Source organism: Microchirus variegatus, assembly GCF_963457635.1.
Source record: "Microchirus variegatus genome assembly, chromosome: 22".
Lineage (NCBI taxonomy): Eukaryota > Metazoa > Chordata > Actinopteri > Pleuronectiformes > Soleidae > Microchirus > Microchirus variegatus.
Window position 1 is genome coordinate 11,961,384 of NC_139823.1, and position 24,220 is coordinate 11,985,603.

General features: G+C 39.5%; 1 protein-coding gene across 1 annotated transcript in view; it reads right to left on the minus strand.

Annotated features, from left to right (window-relative positions):
* Positions 1 to 16,374: 16,374 nt before the first annotated feature.
* The window catches only part of lrp1bb (low density lipoprotein receptor-related protein 1Bb), a gene marked incomplete at both ends in the record, with an annotated part of 246,847 nt that continues 239,001 nt past the window's right edge, over positions 16,375 to 24,220 (minus strand). The window contains 5 exons of the mRNA XM_083909007.1: positions 16,375 to 16,515; positions 18,574 to 18,648; positions 20,229 to 20,379; positions 20,640 to 20,730; positions 21,297 to 21,373. Coding sequence (XP_083765133.1) covers positions 16,375 to 16,515; positions 18,574 to 18,648; positions 20,229 to 20,379; positions 20,640 to 20,730; positions 21,297 to 21,373 — 535 coding nt within the window. The remainder of the gene's footprint in view (positions 16,516 to 18,573; positions 18,649 to 20,228; positions 20,380 to 20,639; positions 20,731 to 21,296; positions 21,374 to 24,220) is intronic.

Below are 24,220 nucleotides of genomic sequence, written 5' to 3' on the forward strand. Positions count from 1 at the left end.
AATGAAAAATTTGCTCCATGATATTCTGTTGATTGTATGCATGGCTTTTTTTCCACTGGTTAAATAAATATTATTCATTGGTTAGTAATTCTTTTGGAGCATACTTTAGCCCTTGTTTACAAAAGTTGTTTAGTGAGAAAAGAGGTGAAACTTTCATTGTCCTTTTCTTGTGCATGAATGTCAAACCAAATAAAAAAAAAGGGTAGCTATCGCTGATGCAGCTTTCATCTCTGTCCTCCTGTATTTTAATAGCAGCGTAATGCATGTGGTCTTTTGTTTGCTCTAAAAACCTGACGGAACTGTTAAACAGAAATACACTGTCATACTCAAGAATACCTGGCCTGATTTAAAACAGTATTCTTACAATGTTTATTAAATGCCGTATGTTTTCCACAGCCTAAAACGTGATTATCCTGTATTTAATTGAAAACATTACTGCTATTATTTACTCGGAGAGATTTTGATCTAAGCTGAGCAGGGATCAGCACTTCGAGGGTGAACATAATGTTGCTGACACACGAGTCACTGCGTATAATTTCACTCCCAGTAATAGAAATACAATCAACATCAGAACTTCCTGCAGCCACAGAGGAGATTCCACACAATAGTTGGTCTACTCAAACGTTTAACTGCCCTCCAATTCAAATGCAAAGAAATGGCCGAAAAAGAAATGGAACAGCAAATATTTAATTGCTTCTCAGTGACTTAAACAGCAATTTTAAAGATGCTACAATGAACTATCCAAAAGACATGACTCAGTGAACAATGTGGAAACATGAAACTCTTTCTCCTTTCCTGCCTCTCTGCTGTCCTCACCTTTTTTTCTTCCTCTACCAACAGTTACATAAGGAGAAGAGATGCATTTCAAAGTGGCACAATTTATTTAATTTTATAGTAGCAAGTGTTTTCTCCTGCTTCAGTCGTTCCCTCCCACTCCATTAGTGGACCGCTGCTCATTCAGGAAGCACAAGCTGTTATTAAATATGGTTCTTTTTCTCTCAATTTAAGCTGGGAATGGACTTAAAATGATTGCAGCCTATAATGACAACACATGTATGTATGTGTGACATGTCATTTTGATTATACATTACACAAGTTTCAACACTGCTTGCGAGATGCAGAAAAAATCAAATATATTAATAACTCCTTGAGATTCACTGGGGTCCTTATGCAGTTTGCATGCGCTGACCACATTAGCCACCCCACCAGTAGGTGGGGCTATGCCTTTGACTCAGTATTGTGCAGATTGGTCAATGTACAGCACAGTTTTATCGAAATCGCGAAACAGCCTACTGCTATTTTTTAGGGGGAAATTAGGTGAAACTTAGTTTCAGCTTTGTCCTACATAATTGCAAAATAATGGCATAACTCCATAGCTTTTTACTTTCAATACAAACCGCTAATACAAATCACTTCTCTGCTGTCCACTCATATGTGCCATACAATGTTTTGTCTATTTCCCTCTGCAGGAGAACTTTTCCTCTCATTCTATGTCACTTTTGCAGTTCAGTTTCCATGTGTTTCTGTCCCGCAGTATTTTTGTAGTGAGGGATTTGTTTTGCCATCTCAGACAGGTTCTGTTCTGAGCCGCTTTGTACTGGTGTGGGTTTTTTCTTACTTTTCACACACTGTGTGTGTGTGTGTGTGTGTATTTTTAATCACTGAAAAATAGCAAAAAATTGAGTTGATGGCTCAATTTAAATCAGAAACATTGACGTTTTCAGAGTCTGAGGAATTATTTTTTTTCCCACATGGAGGGAAAAATTACATGCTATGCTTGTTCTCAAGGTGAAAATATGCACATTTGTTATTCACAGAGGAAACTTTAAATTTAGTTGTGTGAATAACTTGGGGGGGGGGGGGGTAGACACAGTGCTAAGACCTCTGGGTAAATTGCATGTTGTCGTCAGCATGTTATTAAAACATGTCTGATTGTACCTGATGTGTAAATTGTAACCTATTAATTCAGCTTCATGCACAGGGATGTCACACTAAAGATTGTAACTGTAGACTTGCACAAATGACAGCCGTTTATAATTCAGCCCTTTTGCAATATTGCAGCACTTATTTTCCAGAAATCAGACTCCGTAATCAGACGCACAATCAGTGTCTTAATGCAAGAGATTTTTGAGAGACCGACTTGGTTACAAAACAAAGAATTACCATGCATCCAATCACTTATCGAATCAACCTTATATTAAACTGAGCATAGTGTTTGAGGCCATTGAATTAACTCAATTTACCACACATTGTCTGTTTTACTATGGACATTAAGCACATGTTGCCATGTAGGACATCTAAGAAGAAATACCTTCTTACATTTTCTGGGACCTTTCTATTGCATGTTATTATTGCTACGCGTCCAGAGGACATACAACGTAAATGTCATGGCAGCTCATCCAGCATTAAGGGGATTTATTCAGAACTTTATGACTGACCTGGATATTTAAATTTAAATGAGACACAAATCCCAACAAACAATGCACACTGCCCCCGAAGCTGTGGTCATTTTTCTCTACAAATGTACAGAATAATGACTAAATCAAGTTCATTTTAAGTTATATACATGCAGCTCATAATACACTTTCAAAGGGTCACATCAGAGGTAACCTTCATACACAATTTTGAGCATAATACTCTTCTATTCTGCTTCATAATATCAGTTGTGACTGACCACCAAACAATAAGCAACAGCTGAATTCAATTAACAATGATATGGTTAATTAACCCATTCAACTAGCAGGAAAAATACACCACATTGGCAAAAGTAATTCAAACATATAACTGTATTAAATAAAATATAGTATTTTTTTCCATAAAACAAGTACACAAGTGTGTGTTTCATATAAAGGCACAGTACTAATAACAACAAATTCAAGTATACTGAGACAGACTGTTGCGCAGCGACTCATCACTAACACCCGCACACACACACACACGCACGCCCACTCACCTGTTTTCGCTGTTTCCGGGTTGTGTTTCGTCAGTTTTCCTCCTCGTTGGAGTTCGTCAGTGTTGACATCAGCACCCTGTCTCCATTCCACAGTCTTTAATTGTCATTAACTGACTCCCAGCTCTCTTCGTCCTCCGCTCGCGCCGGGATCGGTCCAAATATTGGTGACGTCGGCGGCGCACTTAAATAACGTCAATGGCGAGACGCTTGCGTGTGACGTCACCACGTTTGTAGTTCCTCCTGCCAGTATTGCTGGTATGAGGGGCGTCCAGAAATGACTAAAATGAAAATAAATAAATAAATAAATAATTACATTTTTCTAAGTCTAAAATGTGAAGAATACTTACATTTTCGGAAAACACGAAAAAACACTTCTTTTTTTTTGCAATTACCAAAATAATGACTTAGGCAATTCTGCTATAGGCTAACAATAATATTGTTAGCCTATATATTCCTTTGTGGGATTTGAAGTGTGGGATGAAATATCCCTTAGTGGTGTTGGTGCCACTCGGTTGCCAGGTCTGTACGCAAAAGCAAAAAGTAATTGTAACGCTAACCCCTCAACATTTGAGAAAATGTAAATAGTCCATAATTCAACTTATTTCGAGCCATTTTGACTCAAGTCTAAGTCAAGTCGAGTCTTTTACCAAACGTTATTCTCAAGTCCTCAAAATTGCGACTTAAGTCACGTGACTCGACTCCCCACCGCTGCTATTTACAGCTATATGCTTGGATAATCCATTACACTAACACTGGCTTTAAGACCGTTACATCAAGTTTGTTTCTATCACACAAATAAAAACAATCACCCCTTCAATGATCTACCATTAAAGTAAAAGCAAATAAATTCAACCCCAACCTCGTTCCATTAAGAAATGCTACCTTATCTTGACTCTTATTTCGGTCCGTTATTCTCCTGTTTTACAATGAAATGTGTACATTTGCATAATGCTTTCCCCTCCTCCTCATCAAGTATTAACACGTTGGTTTACTGATCCTGAAAGGATGATAGGATGGGAGATTGATATGTTTTACAAAAACGTAATTTTCAAAGTTATTGGCACATAACATTATGATCCAGCTGAATCACTCCACGGCAGTGTATTTTTAGGATAGTCATTTCCTCCCCGCAAATTAACACCGATGAAGCGTACTGTATCTTTTCAGTGCTTTGCCCTTGGTGATGCTGAATGCCCTTGACTACGAGTCTTCCTTTCAGACACATCATTTGAAGTTTGGTCTTCCTAAATACCAATGGTTTTTAAGAGCGAGCTGTATAGCAGATTCAGAAGAGGGCTGGTAAGATATAATAGGATAGTATAATAGGACGGCACATTTGATTTTGGCACAGATTTATACGCTGGAGGTTATTGAGAAAAAAATATATAAAAAGATGATAAAAAAGATTCAGGTTAAATCCTGTATATGGGGCCACATCTGTGTGGGTCAAAATACAATTAGACTCAATTTATGCAGCAAAACTGTTAAATCTCTGTAACGATAAATCTGATAGAAAAGAAAACATTTATACAAGATTGGTCTTTTACTCACAAATAAAAAAAAAGTATGCAGTAAACACGCCCAGACGGCTGTGAAGTAGCTAAAGACGACCGATAAAAACGGCCCGAAAGATTAGAAAAACTACGGCTCTTTTGAGACTTCATATTTCTGTGATGAAAAGTTGTTTCCGTTTGGTCAAAAAACTCCAAACATTTTCATCTCAAATCTTCGGCAAACAGCTTTCAAAAGTTTCCGAGAGAGAATCTGATTGAAACATCAACACAAATGTCACAATAACAGCAAAACAACGTGTCCTTGTGGATTCATCTATATTAGTTTACGGCCCACTTCACCCGCTGGGACTGATTCATTTGTCTTTTGTCTCTCTCGCTTCTCTTGAATGAAACCCATGTTATTATGTCGTTTTATGGCGCAGAACAAAATCAAATGCCAGATTAGTCTATGTTTATCAAACTTTACTTTCTATAAAGATAACAATACAAACACAGGCTCAATCAACAGCACAGTCAAAGCATATTCATCCAGTCTGATTACTATTTCCTCATTAAATCAGCCTTAAAAACACGACCACTGCAGTTTGCAAAGCTTATTTTTTAAATTCTGTCATTCTACGTATTTGACAAGTGCCATTAACACGGTCATGACTTTGCTATTTGGTGAATAAAATCAGGCCCGGCTGAAAATGTCCATTTAGTGTGCTCACGACGAACACTTTTTATTGAGGAAAAGAAACTTTGTTTTAATTATTCATGTCCCCCACAGCTTTTCTTTTCATCATCCATATTTCTGTTCATATTCCAACCACAGGGATCTGATTCAAATCCACATTCCTATTCTCACTGACAAAATGTGAGTGAAAGTCAGCGCCTGATTATGCGACTGTACAACTTCTAAACACACGCGACCATTCATGTTCCTTTTCTGCTTCTGTTCCTTAAGTCCCATATGGTGCCCGCTATTATATTGCATGATGCCATTTATCCAAATGGTTGCCAAATATCTCTGCGCTGCCATATGTCTTGGTTGTCATGGTTGCTGAATTAATTACAGTAAATTCTCTGTGTTTCCTGTGCAGTGAGGCGACGGCTTGTGGTGTTAGATTAGTGCTGGGGTATTTAAGTGAAGTGTTAGGTAAAATAGCTGTTATTATGATTCATTAGGGTGTTAATGGTTCAATTAAAGTAGAAGTGAAGGTTAAAGGTTTTAAGTCTAATAGAAAATCATCTTTGACCTTAAGCAGATGTTTGTTTACCAGTTAAAATGACACAAAAAAACAAGTTTAAAAATCACAATGATTGATGAACATAAATATTTGATTAATAAATCTACAGTAATAATGTATTTTCAGTTAATTTAGTGGCAAATATGTGAAGACTGGGGTCCAGTGTCCACCTGTAAAACAGAGATAGACTTACATGCGGAAAAATATAGTATTTTATTACAGATAATAGATTTACATTGAAGACAAGGCAAGTTTATTTGTATAGCACTATTCATACACAGGGCAACTCAAAGTGCTTTACAACGGCATAGAAATACATAAAGGAAAACAAAATATGTACAAGAGAGACCATTAAAATGCTTACTGCAATCCTAGTTTAAACATTGTGGAGTGTTCCAAAAACATGTCTTAGGTGTTTTATTTAAATAAACTCGATTTATTCGAATTGGTTTCTTCTAGTGTGACAGTAACAGGCAGAGACTGAAGCATGTCTTCAACTCCCTCTCCACTTTCTCCTCTGGCTGAGACATTTTTGAGAGGGGAAGTGAGGCTTTCTTTTTTGGTTTGGTAGGTTTTTAGGTTTGGTGTGACTGAGCCTTCTGTTGCACCCATCTTAGCGATGGGATTAACACATTTCCTTAATTCCCAATGACATAATGTGGTCATTTTACAATGCATTTCAGCACAAAACACACCGCACCCACTGCTCAGTTTCCACTGTGTAACAGGAACTTTTCCGTTTGTGGACTGAGGTGTGGAAAAGTATGATTAATATTTCCAAATTAAACACGGCCCATTCTGCCCTGTAGAGATGATTCTGTCATTAAAGCTAGAGGGAGACGTGGCCTTGAGGATCTGCTGTGAGTAAAGTATCCGTGAAACTGAGTGTGCTTTTGTATTATTGAGCAGTATTTCTAACATTTCGAGCTAAAACAAGGCAACCAGAGATGGCAGACTTCAGCCCATTTATGCAACAAGCCTCTGGCGGCCTCTGTTGGTCATATTGGCAAGTGCAAGTGGAAGCTACCTGCCCTGTACTGTACTGCCATTATCTCAGCTTTCATTTCTTTTATTTGTTGTCACCGTTGCTTATCTTATCCTCACCACCATCGTATGCATCTTATCTTGTCTGCTTTCTGCACAGTTTGGGTCGTACGATATTACTGATTAATAACTTTCAGGCAACAATGAAGAATCGCACCTATACCGAACTCAGATGAAGCAGTCACAACTGATAGAGGCTCTGCGGGACTTTGCCTCAGTATGAAAACTGACATCCAGGAATTCTGCTGAGAGGAAACCTTCTCCATGCTCAATAGATCGTCTGCTCCGACCACACAAAGCTAATCTGCTGCTCCGCTTCCTGATCAAGTCCTGAGAAATAGATAAAACACCGTGAAGTGAAGTCATTTAAAAACCCGATGGCCGGCTATTGTGCACGGGAAAATTTGCATATGAAATATTTCATTACACGTACTTTAAAGAAAAGACAGGATCATATTGTATTTTACACTATGTGTGGAATTATTTTCCACCTGGTCTTGGATGTAACGTGATTGTTCTGCTTTTCATTATCCAGTTCATTCAAACGTTAAAAGAACACGTGTAATATCAGACTCAGCAGAATGTTTTTTAAAGAAATTTCCAGTGGCAGAAAGGGTGCAGGTAAAGTTTTGAAAACTGTATAGATAGATGGATAGATAGATCTCTAGCTAAAATTATAGCATGCTAGCAGATAGATAGATAGATAGATAGATAGATAGATAGATAGATAGATAGATAGATAGATAGATAGATAGATAGATAGATAGATAGATAGATAGATAGATAGATAGATAGATAGATAGATAGATAGATAGATAGATAGATAGATAGATAGATAGACATTGCACATGTGCAGTATAATCTGATGATGGAAAGTAGTGCTTTTATTTTTGTTCCTGTTTTTTTTGCTGTTTATTTGGAACAGTTGTTTGAATGCAGAATGCTGGAGACATAAATCATGTTTCTTGGCTGATTCTTTGTCTGCAATTACCTCACGTTGTTGTTGTCTCTCAACACACACATGATAAATCAAATCACAGAGGAGTCTGACCAAACAAAAGCTGGTGGCCTGTTCCGTCTCCTGGGTTGTTTTCTATGCAAGAAAAAGACTGAGACTGAGGTGAGCTTTCAGTCTCATTTGTAGCCTCTGCTTGTCTTCTGGGTCCTAGTGCTTCTTACTTTTCTTTTCTTTTCTTTCTTTCTTAGGATGGCTCAATCTCCTTTAAGCTCCCTGACTTCTACACAGTGAAACAACCCAGGACAAGACATCTTAACACTGTGGGCTTTAAAGAGAGCGATAATGCTCACATTTACATTGACACATCTGAAAGGAGATCAGATGCAGAATGAAGTGGATTACCTGTTCATTTCAGCCCGTGGCTCCAGAGACGCCAACGTGCAAATGCGTCAGGTTTCGACGAATGTGAGTGAGTCGTGGACAGGAATCCCAATTACCTTGTTTCCGTTTTTTTGACAGTCGGTGGAATTTAACTTGAACTTCCTCTCGCCGTCTCCGTCTCAATCTCACAGCGGATCGTGTCACGCAGCTTCCAGAGGTAAAACATGTGAGGTATCATTTCCTCAACATCTACGACAGCGGCAGGCTTGTGCCTCCTGTAACCTTGCTGGGCCTCGCGAAGTGGATTTAAAGGGATCGCGTGATTATTGTCAATTGTGACTCAGGCAGGTTTGCTGCTTATTATCGGCCACCTTTCAAGACCCCGCATCAGGCCACAGACAGATACAGACAGTAGGCCAATTTGGCACTGAGGAGGGAGAGATAAACGTGAGCCCAGAGGTACTTTAGGAATGTTAACATTTTTTTCCCCACTCCTGTTTGGATGAGTACATTTCCACAGAGGCACGTGCACCACCCTGTCCACTTGGCACACAGACTAAGAATGGTATATCCATCACATGTAATGATCCATGGAGGTGGTCAGCGTGTGACTAATAGGTCAGATGTGTCCACTCTGTTTACAATCCCTGCAGCCATGCATATCCGACTGTATCAGAACAAATAAGCTGTACCGACACCTCTGTTCCAGTCCACCTCTTTTATTTCCCACTCATAGACTATATTACTGAGGAAGGGAGCAGCTGATGTGTTACATACACCACCACCACCTCCTCCTCCTGCTGCTGCTGCTCCCTCTCTGTGAGTCAGAACATCTGAGAGGATGTCTACAGGGAGAAAGAGGGAAAAACAGAGTGGTGGAGACAGTAGTGGCTATTTTCAAATGCATATTAGAGCTAATGACTGCAGTTAAGATCTTAGTGAGGTTAAGTTGCGAACACAGACCTTGTCTAATCCTCGCCGTCACGACACAATGAAGTGTGCGGATTCATTCATACGCAGCAAAAGGAAGAGGGCAAAGCGGTGTTAAAACATTAACATTTTCATTTTGAATGTTTCTTTGTGCTCTGTCCAATCCCCAGACTAGTTTAATTCCACTTTAACTTGGCATTACAGTAGCCATGGTAGCTATGCAGGCTTAAATATAGCATTCATACAGTGATTTAACATTGTGGTTAAAACTGGGACTATTGCGAGCACAATAAAAAAAAAAACGTATTGTTATTTAAAGAGGTCACAGACAACTTTTGTGGTCCTGGTTGGTCACTGACGTGAAGATATAAGGACAAAGAGCTACTGCTGTGGCGTTTTTAAACACCCTTGTGTGTTGATATGGGGCAATGGGCATCACATCTGGGGAAGTAGGGCCCTTTCTAGAGAAGAAAATTCACAATATTTCATCATGAAATTGAGATATTCATGACGATTATCTCAAAGAATTTCAAAGTAAAAGTACTTGTTTTAATGTGGAAGGGTGTATACTTCAAAATAAAAACATGAATGATGCAAAATAAATAAAATTTTTAAAATTTAAATCCAATTCTGATGGTCAAGAAAAAAAAAAACTACCAGGTGCAAGCAAGGTTTATAGAGGGGGAGGTTTATTCCACCTTTAATCTCGGCCTATGATACATGAGATTAATGCTGCTGAAAATCCTTTGGGAGTGTTTGAAACTCAACAGCTCTCTGCTCTGTTCTCAATTATCTATGCAAAACATTCAAAAATAAACAGAAATAAATTGACCGACCAACCTTTGTCTCTCACCTGTTGCATTAGCATATTCCAAACAATAACAACAACATGGTTTTTTTTATGTTTTTGCATTTGCCAAATTAAATGGACCTGTTACTTAATTATTATCTATATGTTAAACGAGAGCGCGATCATTATCACTGATTTGGCACTAGAGGTTGATTAAAGTCTACCTTTCCTGCCAAGCAAATCCCCCTCGTGCTCCCCCTGGTACCACTCAGAAGTGAAATGCATCCAATACATTAATGCACTGGAAAGCATTAATTTGAGATCCCCGGCACCTATGATTCTCTGTGATAAATGGTGATGTTTACACTCGTTCGCAACAGCGACAAAGAAAGAAAAAAAGACCCGTTGTTGATTTTGTGGGAGCTGATAAAAGTCTGCATTTGTGCAGGTAATACACGTCGACGGTGCATGAATTATGTATTGTTCGCTCTGTAAAACTTTGTTTTGTGCGACTACGAGGTTCTTCTGAGGCCTTATTCATATGGAAATGTCTTTATACATAATACTGTGTGTATATATGCACGTAAGGTTGTGTACAAACTCCAAACACAAGAAGAAAAGACAACAGAGACAGTGAGGTGAAGCTATGACGTTGTCATTTCCCCCCAAAGTTGCATCCATTAAAACGCACAGGAGATAACAGGATACACATCTTTTGCAGATTCACCTAAGTGACTTTCTGCAGTAATGGAATACTTCACTTTTTTTTTTAAATAACGCTCTTGGAAAAAGAAAGCGTCACTATAATTACACAAATAAAGTGCTTTATTGTTGCGCTAATGGAAAAGTCCATGTTTTACATTTTAGGCTTTTATTTTCTTCCTTTTCTTCAGCTCCCTTAAATGCAGTCTGTAACCTGTTATTTTTTTTTAAAGAAAAGTCTCCTATAATCAACCAAAGTGTTGATGTCTGACAGAAGTGAGCATGCTATTTTATTTTCTGCATCATTTCGTTGTGAAATCATTGTCCGAGACATAAACGCTGCCTGAGAAACAGCAGACCCCCTCCCACAGATTTATTGTCTCTGCTTACTAAAAGAACAGGGATTTACAATTCAGACCTGTGTCCCCCTTAATCCTGTCGTTATTCAGGGTTTGCAAGGACACCCTCCATCTCAGGGCGTCCCTGCTGCATGTAAATACGCCGACTTGTTGACCAACATCTTTAAAGCTAAACATCCATGGTTTGGTTCAACAGCCTTGGGAAGTTGGATCATGCTCACTCTCTCACACCAAAGTCCATAGAGAAAATCTTCTGCCCCATAATCTTGTGAATTTTGAGTTGTTTGAGGGAAAGTTAGCAAATTAAAAGCTTTGTTATCAACATGAAAAATCTATCTAATGATCAGTGTTGTGATGTAAACAAAGTACAAAATAATTAACTACAAAATTCACGTATCTGTAATTTACTTTAATTATAATTTTAGCAACTTTAATTTTTACTCCACTACATTTCCTCTAACTATATTTGTTACTCGTTAATACCAAATAAAATCAGAAGAAGAAGAGTGAGCAATAGTCTGTATATAGAGCTTTTCTAGTCTTGCTCAAGGACACACAGACAAGCAGGGCCAGAAATTGAACCAACAACCTTCCAATTCAAAGACAACTCGCCCTACCACTGAGCTACCATGGCTCAATACTTCCTCAGTACATTTTATATCAGAAAATTAATTTTGATACTTAAGTACAGTAAATGTCATATACTTTAAGACTTTTACCTAAATCATATAATATAAAAAAATGACTTCAACTTCTACCAAAGTCATTTCCTGGGAAGATACTTGAACTTTTACTCAACTGTCCCATTTCAGGTGCTTTATACAAGACTGCTAATGATGAAATTGAGCAGAAAAAATAGACTTAAACCAGAATTGAGTTGAGGTGAATGGTGAAGATAAAAGATGACTGATTGTTGCTTGATGCCACTGATCTCGTGCCATGATGCTGAGAGAACAAATGGTTGTGCATTGAAGTCCTACTGTTTTTCAAAAGACTGAATGACGACAGCTTTGATGAATTCTAATAAACTTCTTTCAACACATGACAGATGTTGTTTTTTAAAGGAACAGAGCATGAAAGTGCTGCAGCGTGAAACACAGCACTCTCTCACATGTGCTCTCCAAATGACAGGCACTCACAGAGAGAGAAATGCTGAGGAGACTGACAGGTCTGCGATGATGTTTGTGGAGATGTTTTCGACGGTCCACCACCAACCAACCAACCAACCAACCAATCAGGATTTTCCCGGGGACCTAAACACAGCTGAATCATGAACAACACACATACACCCTCCATCCATCCATATTCTACCGCTTTATCCTCCACATGAGGGTCTCATGATGTGCCAACCCCAGATGACATAGGTGCGATAGACGGGGGTCACACCATGGACAGATCGCCAGTCCATCACAGGGACACATATAGAGATGTTAGAAATGTTCCTGTAAAAAAACAGTAAAGAACTGGCAGCTGGGTTGCCATTATGTTACTGTAAAATTAACATTTTTTTTACCGTCAGTGAAATGTACAGTTTTGCCCTGTAAATGAAACATACAGTGTAAACTGATATTTAAAATTACTGATATGATTGCACACAGTTAAAGGCAATTTTGTTAAGAGAAACATGTTACATGTCATTGACTTTAGGTTTCACAAAATCTCTGTTTGAATCTGGCCACAAGTACAGACGGCAAACCATATTAAAATTAACCTACTGATTTTTCAATCATGGGATTAAAATGTAAGAGAAAAAGTAGCTTCTTATTGCACTTTCTTTTATTTGAATGTAAAGATGACATGTAAAATCTTCACATGCTGAACAAATTGCATGTTAAAAACAGTATTACGAGCATATGCCGAATATTATGATGGTAAATTTCAAGTCATTCTGAGATACTTTTTGTTTTTGAGACTAAAGTCAGCTCACTGTCAAAGTGCATCAGGGCAAACGGATCATTTTCCTGAATTTCAAAAATTCATTAAAATTATTCCTTAAGAGTTGTGCAAATATTTTAAAACAAAAATATTAGATGAGTAAATCACCCTTCCCTTGGATATCTGGAATTATTGCAATCGCAATTCCTGTCAAAATAATCGCAATTACGTAGATATTTATTCAAAATCGTTCAGCCTTATACACAACCTGGACAATTAACCACACACACACACACACACAGGGAGAAGAAAGATGCCAACTCCACACAAAGGTCAGGACCAGGACACAGAGCAGCAACCCTCTTGCTGTGAGGCAACAGTGATATCCACTGTGCTCCCCCTACATTTAATATGATCCAACTTTATTTATTAGGCTATAGATTTTCATGGTGACAGAGGAGAGGGTTGGTCCACTGTCTTTTGTTGGCGGAATATCTCATCGACATGATGATCATCATCGCTGGGTCATTTTTCTTTTCCGATGCTCGTTCTCATTCACTTTTCTACTCTTGAGCCGCTGCTGCTAATCTGTTATCAGTCAGGTAACGTTTTTTTTTTTTTTTACTCACGTAATAGGATTTTGTCTCGTCTTTTAAAACTCAAATCTCCTGAGATGTTTTTCTCGCTAAACGAATCTAAGCGTGCAGTCGTTTCCGTCGGCTCGTTCTTCAGTCGGTCTCACACTCTCACTCCTGCACATCCCTGCACTGAGCGATGAGCAGCCTCGGTGCACGTCGCAGGATGAGTATGCAGGACCTGTTGTTCATAATGTGAATACGACTCCTGCTGTTATTGATTCTGTCCGAGAGATGAGCCCTCTGGGTTTTTCTGATGTTTATGCAGGAGAATGGTGATGCTTGCTAAGTGGGAAAGAGACAAAAAATCAATTGGCAAGGTGAGTGCCAGCCATTTCTTAGTTCAGGACTTGTTTTCAAATTTCTGTTTTTCTCTTCCTTTGATGCACTTTGGAGGTTGAGTGACTGAACGTGCAGCTGTTTCCTCTTTTTTTTCTTCTTCTTCCTTTGCAGCAGAGTTGTATCACTGCTAAACTCCTCTTTAATTGAAGATTTTAGGTCATGAGAGAACTTGTACACATGCTTTTTTTTTTTTTTTACAGCTTTGCAGATCACAACCCTCACATGCCGCTTACACTCATTCATTGATTTGTTATCACTTCAGACGACTAGAAAACATAATTGCACTCCATTCTTCATTAGTGGTCAATCACCTGATTGTACAAATTGTTATTTTACATTTAATTTTGATTATGTCGGCCCATGAATATTCATCAATACTAAGTGTGGGGAACGTTCATTTGAGGAAAATAACTTTACACCTCAGAACTTCGAGTCCTACTGATGGAAATCGGGAAAATAATCCAGCAGTTTCAAGTGTAAAAGGATTTTTTTTTTTTTCTCCTCGTGTTCCTTTTGTAAAAATCCAACTTTCAAAGTAACAAACTGCAGGTGCTTGCTATACACCATAACTATTTTGTAAGAGCTTTTTGTAAAAAACTAAAAAACTAATAAAATAAAGAGCTGGTATTTTAATTAACGAATGCTTTCTATGGAATTGCTCTGCGATGAGCTCGTAAAAAAGCTAAAAACCAAGGTTTACACGAATTGCAATCATTGTCCTGTCGTCAGAAATTGGAAAGTGGAAATTTTGAGGAGCTTCTGGTTTAAAAAAAAAAAAAAAAAAAGGGTTCTCCAGCTTCCTCCCGCAGTCCAAAAACATGCAATTTGGGAATTAGGTTAATTGGTCACTCTAAATGGACCATATGGATGGTTGTCTCTGTCTATATGTGTCCCTGTGATGGACTAGCATCCACTGGCCATTCAGCTTTGTGCATCAAAGAAGAGGAAAGCGTCTCAATCAAGCAGTGCTTAACATTTCATCTGTATCACAATACTTCAAATATCCCATCATCGGACTCCATCATTGACGCAGGTTCACTGTGGAAGAGAATTAGGGAAGCAGGAAATTGCAGTATCTGTTTATACATTACCTAAAAAGCAGGGGGCTCGCCGTGCCGGCAGATCCAGCCGATAGCACAGGCAGACAGAGCAAGGGCACGAGTGCTTCTGTCTCCTTTGGTTGCCATGGTGAGGTGGCAAGTGAAGTGTGTGTGTGTGTGTGTATGGAGACGGCCTTTGTCAGTGAAGTATAAGAGAAGACTGAATTATGATTCCGCTGGTTGCCCTAACGCTGCACCCACCAGCAGGTAATAAAGGGTGTTGGTCTTCCTGCACACACTGGGAGGACAATAATCCCCCCCCACCCCCCATCAGCCACCGTCCTCTGCACAGCAGGAGTGAGACCTCACACTGATCGACTCGTCAGGTCAGCGACCACGTGGAACAACTTCTTCAAAGAGTCTGAGTTCAGGTGAATGGTGAAGAACTCCGTCCTCAAAGAGCGAGTATTTAGTGTTAACTTTGCCGTACGACGACGACAAAGGACAGGAGTGGAAATAAGCCCCCTTTATTCAATATTGATTTACATTTTATATAAAAAATTACTTACATTTAGTACATTTCTTCAAAATACAAGCAGCCAAACGACATACAAATCAAATACAAAATTATAAAATTTCTTATATTTATCATCTTCCTCTTCCCGAAGTAACAGATGTGTTCTATAACAACTCTTAGTAGCCTCTTTTGTAACTGCGGTAAATATCTTCCTCGTCTACATATTTAACCCATCTGTTGACATATAACCTAGAAAAATATGGTATTCAGCATCTGTCTCTTCAGTGTACAGTACGGGATCTGGGAATCTGCTCGGAGAACATTCAAGGTGGGCTTCAATCTCTTTCACCAAAACAAAAAGGTAAGTTCGTGTGGCGTGACTGTAAAAAATGGCCGTGAACGGAGCTTGAAATCCATGGAAATGGAAAAAAAAGACAGGAGACCTATGGAACAACGGTGGTGTGAGAGGGAACAAAAAAATCCTCTTGATTATTATTATTATGGCCTTCACAGGAAGTCCACTCAGTAGATCCGTCGGGTGCCATGGAGAACAGAGGGACGTTCTGAAAACCATCAAGCTTTCCTTCCTGATAGTGAAGTGCAGCGGTCCATTATGTCGCGTGGCATTGAAAAAAAATAAAAAATAAAAAAAGCCATAGAAACAACCGATATAGCTCTTCTCTACCATACTTACATATGTCCAGAAAAACTGAGCCAAACCTTCGTTACGTTCACAAAAAAGACGCATGTCCATATTCCACTTAAACTAGAAACATTTATGGATACAAATTTAAGCACTGCGTTTTTTAAGGTTTTAACTGTGCACACGTGTGGCTTATGGTGTTAATAACGTTTGTTTTTTGTTTTTTTTGCTAATGAGCAGCTTTACCTCAGTGTCATACAGTGTACAGTATAGCGCTGTATAGCTTGTGTTTGACGACATTAGAAAGCAAACGGCGAATAAAAAAAAAAACTCTTCAGCACACCAACAAGGACATTATGCTGATGCTAATCCAGTAAAAAAAAAAAAATCTTGTTTCCTCCTCCGTATTACACATTTATTCACTGTGTGGTAAAAAAATGAAGTACAAAGTGTAAAGTTAGGCTATGCGGCGGTTTCATGAATTGTCCCCTCTAATTTCTTTGGGAGTAGCTCTCTCCTCTCGTCAATACTGATGACTGGCTTCCTGCAATTTTGTCCATCGATATAAATCTTTGCATACACAGGGTTGGAGTAGTTCATTGGCTGTAAAGGGAGGGAAGGTGATGATGATGATGATGGTGGGAAGACAAAAGAGAGAATTAATATATACATACTTTTACAATTGTGAAAGCCTGAAAGCTGCATTAACACATTTTTTGAGAGCCATGAACCGTCCAACCTTCCTTCTATTATTATTAGTGCTGGACGCGTTAGCGGTGTCAACGTTAGCGCACATTAACGCATGATGCGTTTTCATGATAACTGGCCGGAAAAATGTTGTGCGTGAAAGCATGTTTACGTGCCGTGGCACCGGAGTCCCAGTTAATGGCTAATGGCGCTAACTGGAGCCAAAAGAGCAGCGCTACAAATAACCAGCGTACCTGTGTACTGTGTATGTGTGCCTCTGTTTTTAAAGTTTAGCGTTACTTACGACTCATTTTAATGTCACGCGCATCTTTCAGTCAGCCAGTCGTCACGGAAACGTGTCAAGCCCAATTTATACTCCTGCGTAAAGTTCTCTATGTAGGTTACGGAGACCCCTCTACGTCGCCGGAGAGCCTGTTGGAGAGCCTCTACGTTGTCTCCGGCTGCACAAAAATTGTTTTAAGTGTCCGTCACACTCAATGTCGCTGCCAAACTATAAATACGTCACATTATAATACACAGACTTAGACTCTAAATGGCTAATTTCTCGCCTCAAATGATCTTAAAACTGCGTTCCGGGACACAGGAAATATTTATTTCAGGCAAGAAACAGCCACTGTTTCAATGTTATTCAGCTGCAACAACAACAGTCTTTCTCTCTCGGACGCCATTGCTCACTGTAGCCAAAAGTACAACAACCTTGTTTAGCGACACCTACTGAACGGGCGGAAAATTGCAGTGCGTATCCGGCACCACGACGGAGAACTATGAAGGCTCGAGGTGTCTCCGTGGTTACGCAGTCGGTTAACTCATTACGCAGTCGGAGAAGTATACTGTGGCCTTCACACGTGAATGTGCGTTAACGTGCCCAGCACAAATTTTTATTAATTTCGAGGGTTTTTATTCTTAGCTCTGTTTGCAGAGAGAAGTACACAAGTATATTTAGCTCCACTACATTTACCAGGTACTTTTGGACATATACAGAGTACAGTCACTATATCAGAGCTTGTTTGAGTAAAGTGGCCGTCCATGTGTTTGGGAAAGACGCTGATAAGAGCAGCGAGTGTGTGAGTCAGTTTGCAAAACAGGTCGGACTTCGAGGACATTTCAAGTCTCTGCGACTGTTTCTTACATCACAAGGTCAGTGTAACGTATGAAATGTAACATCCCTACATTAAAAAGCCCAAAAGGACTAGACTTTGTTTTCCATTCAAGCTATGTCAATAGAGAAATCCCAATCAGTGATCTAGCTAGACAAGGATCATGATTATTCATTGCCTTTCACGGTGCATTCTGACACTAAAACTCTCACCATGAAGCAAAAACTGTGAAACAAACGACCGAAAAAGATTATGCAACAAGACGACGGTAAGGATTGGTGTGAGGAGTGTGGAATTTATAAGACGGAGAGATAGTGAGGTGTCTGTGAGGGAATTAACTCTTTGTAATGGCCTCAACTATGACAGTGATTTCTGCAGTGATGAAAATAATCATTTCCACAATCCCATGACACATTGAAACCTCTCAAATCTATGTATGCAGCAGAAATGCTTTCATTTATATTCTAAGGTTTGATTTCAAAAATGATTAGTGCAGCTTAAAGGAGATTTATCTGTAAGCAGCAGAGCAAAGAGGAGCACGATTCATGCATGTTGCAACATGTACATGCATATAAGAACATGCAGAAAGTAGTAGTAAAAGTCTTTAAATCTTTTAGACATTTGCTTTCACCTTAAGACTCAAATGAATTCACAGGATGATGAAAGAAACAGCAGTGGATGACTGTGAATGTTACCTTGACTCACTTTGGCCTAATTTAAGGTCACTAAATAGAACCGTAGTAACCTTTGCCAGGTAACTGCACAATAAACACTGCTTGTTTCTTTGATGATGATTGTTTTTAGTGATTAATTTTTTTTTTTTCCTCACACATGAAGTGAAGTTTGTAAAAATCACCTGTCCAGGAATTACCTCCTTGGGCACAGGCTTTGTGCCCAAGGCGCGGGGATCACTGGATTTTACACACCAGCCCTGCAACACAACGAGCACCGTTTGTGTCCATGATGCAAAGGTAAAATCACCATCAGAGTCTACTGTCATCTTCATAATCAGGGCAGTATGGAATAATTACAAGACAAAAACAGAGAGTGTAGTGGGAATACAGAAGTTAATTTGCGCGGCGTATAGCCAGATTGCTCTGAAAATAGCATATGGCAACGTTGGCAAAGAAAAAGCAATAGCATTCGGGTCAAAGCTTTAGCAGGTGAGGTAGAAAACCTCAGTGGAGGTGTTATGATTCATTTGTAAGTGTTGGTTTGGGTACCAGAATAAATTACCAGTTAAAAGTTCTATTGATCCATGGCACCAGCACATTCCAGCATATTAGCCAGCGTTTAACAAAAACATATACAAAACTTTGTGTCCTGCCAAATACAGCTTTAAAACATGTAATTTCCTTTTTCCCCCTTATTTATGATGGATGTCTTATCATATCACTCAAATACTTGCTAACAAATGTACAGTTGCCACATCTACTTTAGATAGATAGATACGTTATTGTCCTTTTATTAAGAGTGATGTTTACCACTGCTGTTTAGACCAAATACATTTAAATAGACTAAAATAGACACAGCACAGTGTCTCATTTCCTTTTCATAATGCGACACATTTTCCTGCTAAGGCAAAAAACAATCAATTCCTTTTTGTTTTGTTCATGATAACAGATCACTTTGTCCTGTTATATCAAACAAAAACGTCAAGTCAGTGCCTAAGGAAATAGTGTTAGGTATAGGTATACTGTGTTAGTGAGCTACTATTGTACTGTTGTGTGCTGTGTACTAATCAGGCATTAGAAATAATGCAATTATTGTCATACTAGTAGTCATACTATAAACACACTTTTAAAATACATGTAAACATGTTGGTTCAACTGAAATTGTACTTGTATGGATTTTTTTCAAAGACTCAAGAGCCCCACAGCTTCTACTCCAGGCTAATACCCGGAAATAATTAGAAGAAGCTAAAAAAAAACACAGCAAAATTCAGCCCAATAAGGTGTTTTTGACTGATGAGGAGACCAATTATATGCTCGGTCAGCTTAAAGAATTGAATATTTCAAATTTCATGCATGGCAGAAAAACACAAAATGGTCGCTGGACATGCTAGCCAACTAGCCACAAGCTAAACTGGAAACCGCCTACTACTAAAAAGCTGAAAGGGGGATGTTTTGCCCCCTAGAGATTTTCTAGTGCTTGTACATTGGGGGAACAGTGTAGTTAAGCTACAACTAGCTTCTTGTGAAAACTGAATTATTGACCTCCGCCAAGGAGGTATATGTTTTCGCCGGAGTTTGTTTGTCTATCTGTATGTCTGTTAGCAACATAACTCAAAAAGTCACGGACGGATTTGGATGACATTTTAAGGAAATGTCCACAATGGGACCAGGAGCAAGTGATTACATTTTGGGCTTGATCTGTAGACGCTATCACTGGTTAGAAGGTGTGCCGCTAGGGTGTATTTTGTAGGCATTGAGCTGCCTTGGTCTGAGGTCTGCGCTCTCTGAGTGCTTTTCTAGTTTTATATTTATTAGCTAGCGTTTCAAAAAAGCAAACCTTCTGAGGGTCCAGTGTGAAGTTGGGTCTCAGCAGGCTGCCAGCGTCTGCATGGTTGTCATGGTCCACTTCGTACATGTTGTACGACGGGTTCCCAATCTCCACATTTATTCCACCGTTCGTCATGGGCTGCCTCTGGACACGTTTTCCCCTGAGGTTTAAAGGAGGCAGCCATCAGTGCACAATACACACAACACACTGCACAGTTCCTCCCACTTCTTCCACACAACAAATCGAATTACACGAACCAGGAAACACACCGAGTACGTGTTCGCTCTGCAACCCTAAAACGTAAAATTATGAGCAGAGACCTGGAGGCCAGACATGTTCATTATAAATCAAATATGTCCATTCATCTTTTAAGCAGCACAGTGTCAGATCTCTCATCTCATCTTTTTTTTCTTTTTTTACCTTTGCTTCCGTCTGCAGATGTAAACACCTCCTACCACCATCACAATCAAGATGACCAGCAGCACCAGAGGCACGATGATAGCTATGCTCCCTACAGAACACACAGAAGAGAAATGACACCGACACAAAAACATGTGTTTTCTTCATATTGGGCTAAGATGATTAGAAAACTATATCTAACTTCTACAATGTTGCTTGTTAAAAAGGTAGGGGAAATGGTAAAATTAGAAGGAAAAGTAGAGCAGAGAAGAGGAATATTTTCCTCTGGAATTAATTCACTATACCTAAGAGACCGCACTAAAATTAACTTAAAGCAGTATTACTAAACCCTCATGGGCCAACAATGGAGATAAACCTGCTAAGTGGTGCCTTTTCTATTTAAATAATGCTAATTAACAAGGTAGGATAGAGTTCAAGTTTGGCTGCCAATCAAAATCGAGTCAAACAAGGTGTATAAATCTACCTGTAAAAATGTATGACTGACTAAATGACATTTCACAATTTACTCATCAACTGAAATGGGACAAACAGTATAAATAGAAAGCTTTTAACTGGAATAAGACACTGTATACATGATCTATACTGTATAAATATAAATATAGATAGATAAATTGTTAAAGTTTCATCATAAGTCTTCTTGAAATCCCCAGTTCTCACCTCCGCTGGTATTGTCTGATCTGCTGCTTTTAGGGGCGGGCCTCTCGCACTGTGTTCCTGCCCAATTGGCTGAACATCTGAAGGAGGTCAAAATAAGAGTATAAATAAACTCTCATTAGCATGCTTTTCATAGTAGAAAAAGACTGCTGAGAAAACACCTTTGCAAAAGATGAGCTGCACTACGATGTGACTGTGGCTTACATACACAACACATTATGATTCAGACTGGCTATGAAGGGCTTTGATCAAACACAAACAAAACACCACCTGGAGAGAGAGGGAGCAATATGTATATACACATGTTGTGTCCACGGTTTGTGTGAATTTGCATGTTGAATATTCAGCGTGGAAATCAAAGGATGACAGCGGGACAACAAGTCGTCATCTCATTTGTGTTTCAATGGACTCTGATGGGCATAATGTATGACCCTTGTTAGAGAAGGTGATATCTGGTGTCACGCGACATAATATGCAGATAGGCCTGTGAAGCATGAGCGATGTGGCGGGTGTGTTGCGACAGAATGAAATAATTTGATATTACGTGCACTCTAAGAATCAGAACATCAGGCTATCGAACACGAGGCCTTATCCACACGGAAACGGAAGGAATCGCAAGGAAACGCAAACAATTTCAGGAAATGTCTTCATCCACACGAATCGACTCTAAGCGCTACGGCCTGTAAGTGGCGCTGCACCAAAAATCAGAGAAGAAGAGCATGCTTCATATAAAGTTCACATTCAAATGTACACAATCACAGAAACACAGACAGAATGAAGAAAGCCGGAGGAACTAAGGAAAGAAACTGAAAGTAATCATAAAGTGAACAGACCAAACAATCTCCAAACACAAGAAGGGGGAAAAATAACAATAACAAAGATAAGCTACAGCAGATGCAAGAGCACGAAAGAGGTGGGATTACGATATCATCATTGGTTTGGTCGACATGAAAATGCAAGGGCGGTGTTTTGAGATTTTCCCACTCTAGGACCCGTTTTCAAGAAATAGCGTTTCGGGGATCCCAAAACATGTTTCCGTGTGGATAAAATGCCAATAAGATTAAAAATAACAAAACAAAACTTTAGCGGATTCACCTAGACTCGTCATGTGGACAGCGCCTCAGAACGCAGCCCTTTTACCTAAAGGAAATGAATCCTCGTTTTGTAAAAGGAAATGTCAGCGCAACATGACTTTTAATGTGAAATTGGGCCGTTTGATCTGCTCTGGGAAGCGTGAACTACAGAGAGACGGTGAAAATCTCTGTACCTGCGTTAAAGGCATCAAAGACAAACACCACTCACACATGTTTGGCCTACCGAGATGTACATTATGCCTGATGTCAGTAACAAACATTCAACTTGCCATCAATCATGCACAGGTTGCAAATGCACAGAGTCACAATGACAAGGTGTCGGGTGTTTTTGTCCCCCCGCTAGGTTCTGTGTGAGGACTGCATGAGATGTGTGAATGGGTGGCAGTGAGGGGCCGAGTCATGCAGCAACTGATAATGTAATAAGTGCCTCGTCAAAATATAATCTTAAAGTTGAGCTGTTAAGTGAAGAAAGTCATATCTCTTACAGCTACTGCTCAATAATAAATGCTGGGTTTTTGTTTTAGGTTCAATCTTATTTGCTTTCTTGCTGAAAGTAACATAAAGAGCCCATTCAGACCTGGTATGAACGTCCATCCTGAGTGATTGAATCATATTTCAGATCGAGTGAAGTGCAGTTCTGAACATTCCTAAAGCATCCTCTAATCCGGTCACAGAAACCACATTCCGGGGCGGTTTGGGCACAAATGTGGCCACAGTCCTGAGTAAGCGATCCTCAGTAAACGTTATTGAGCCTGCCTCCACAACTGAGGTCATGTGATCCACAGTAAGTTTCCCTGTACTTTACGATAATTGTCACTCATCCATCCATCCATCCATCCATTATCTACTGCTTTATCCTCTGCTGTGTCTATCTCAGCTGACATATGGCGATAGGCAGGATACACCCTGGACAGATCACCTGTCCATCACAGGGCCACATATAGAGACCGTCACTCACACAGATTCACTCACACTCTCATACCTACGGTCAATTTAGAGTGACCAATTCACCTATTCCCCAACTCTCTTTTGGACTATGAGAGGAAGACCCCGTAGAAAACCCACGCACACACGGTGAGAACATGCAAACTCCATGCAGAGAGGCCATTGTTCCAACCCGGGCTTACCCAGGTCTTCTTGCTGCAAAGGCAAGAGCGCTAACCACTACACCAACATTGTGGCCCATTGTCACTCATTCGTTCATTTATTTATTTGCAGCCACTGCTGCCAAATATAAACACTAATTGCTATATCATTTAATTTTTCAGATGGTTAAAACTGAGTTGATGTTACAGCAGCGTGACTAGAGCTTTGATTCAATCAAGCTACTCTTCTCTCTGTCCACACACACACACACAGACATAGGTCCGCTTTACTTTATCTGGCATTCGAATGTGTTTCCTGTGATCAGACGGCGCTTCACCATATTTACTCCTGGTATTAACATGTGTCTCCAGTGTCCACATCGAGATCTGATTGCTATCTGATTACTAGCGCAAACACATTTTAAAGGCACAGGAGATCACTAAGGATATGATGATAATACCAGGTCTGAATGGGACCATTATGATTCCCGAGCACAGATTGGACCAGTCCCAAACATTTATTGAAATAAACAATGGTTGCTGTTGTTGATGTGGGAGGTCTGTTGATTCAACCATTGCTCTGACTGATTGTAGCTCTATTCAGCTGCTAGGTATTCAGAAAAAAAACCACACAACACCTGCTGCAGTTTTATGTGGGTGGTGACCTATGCTGAACTAGTTTCCTGGAGTGTAAAATCTAGTAAAAAAAACTACGACTAATATAACTTATTACATGATAAGTTGCTAC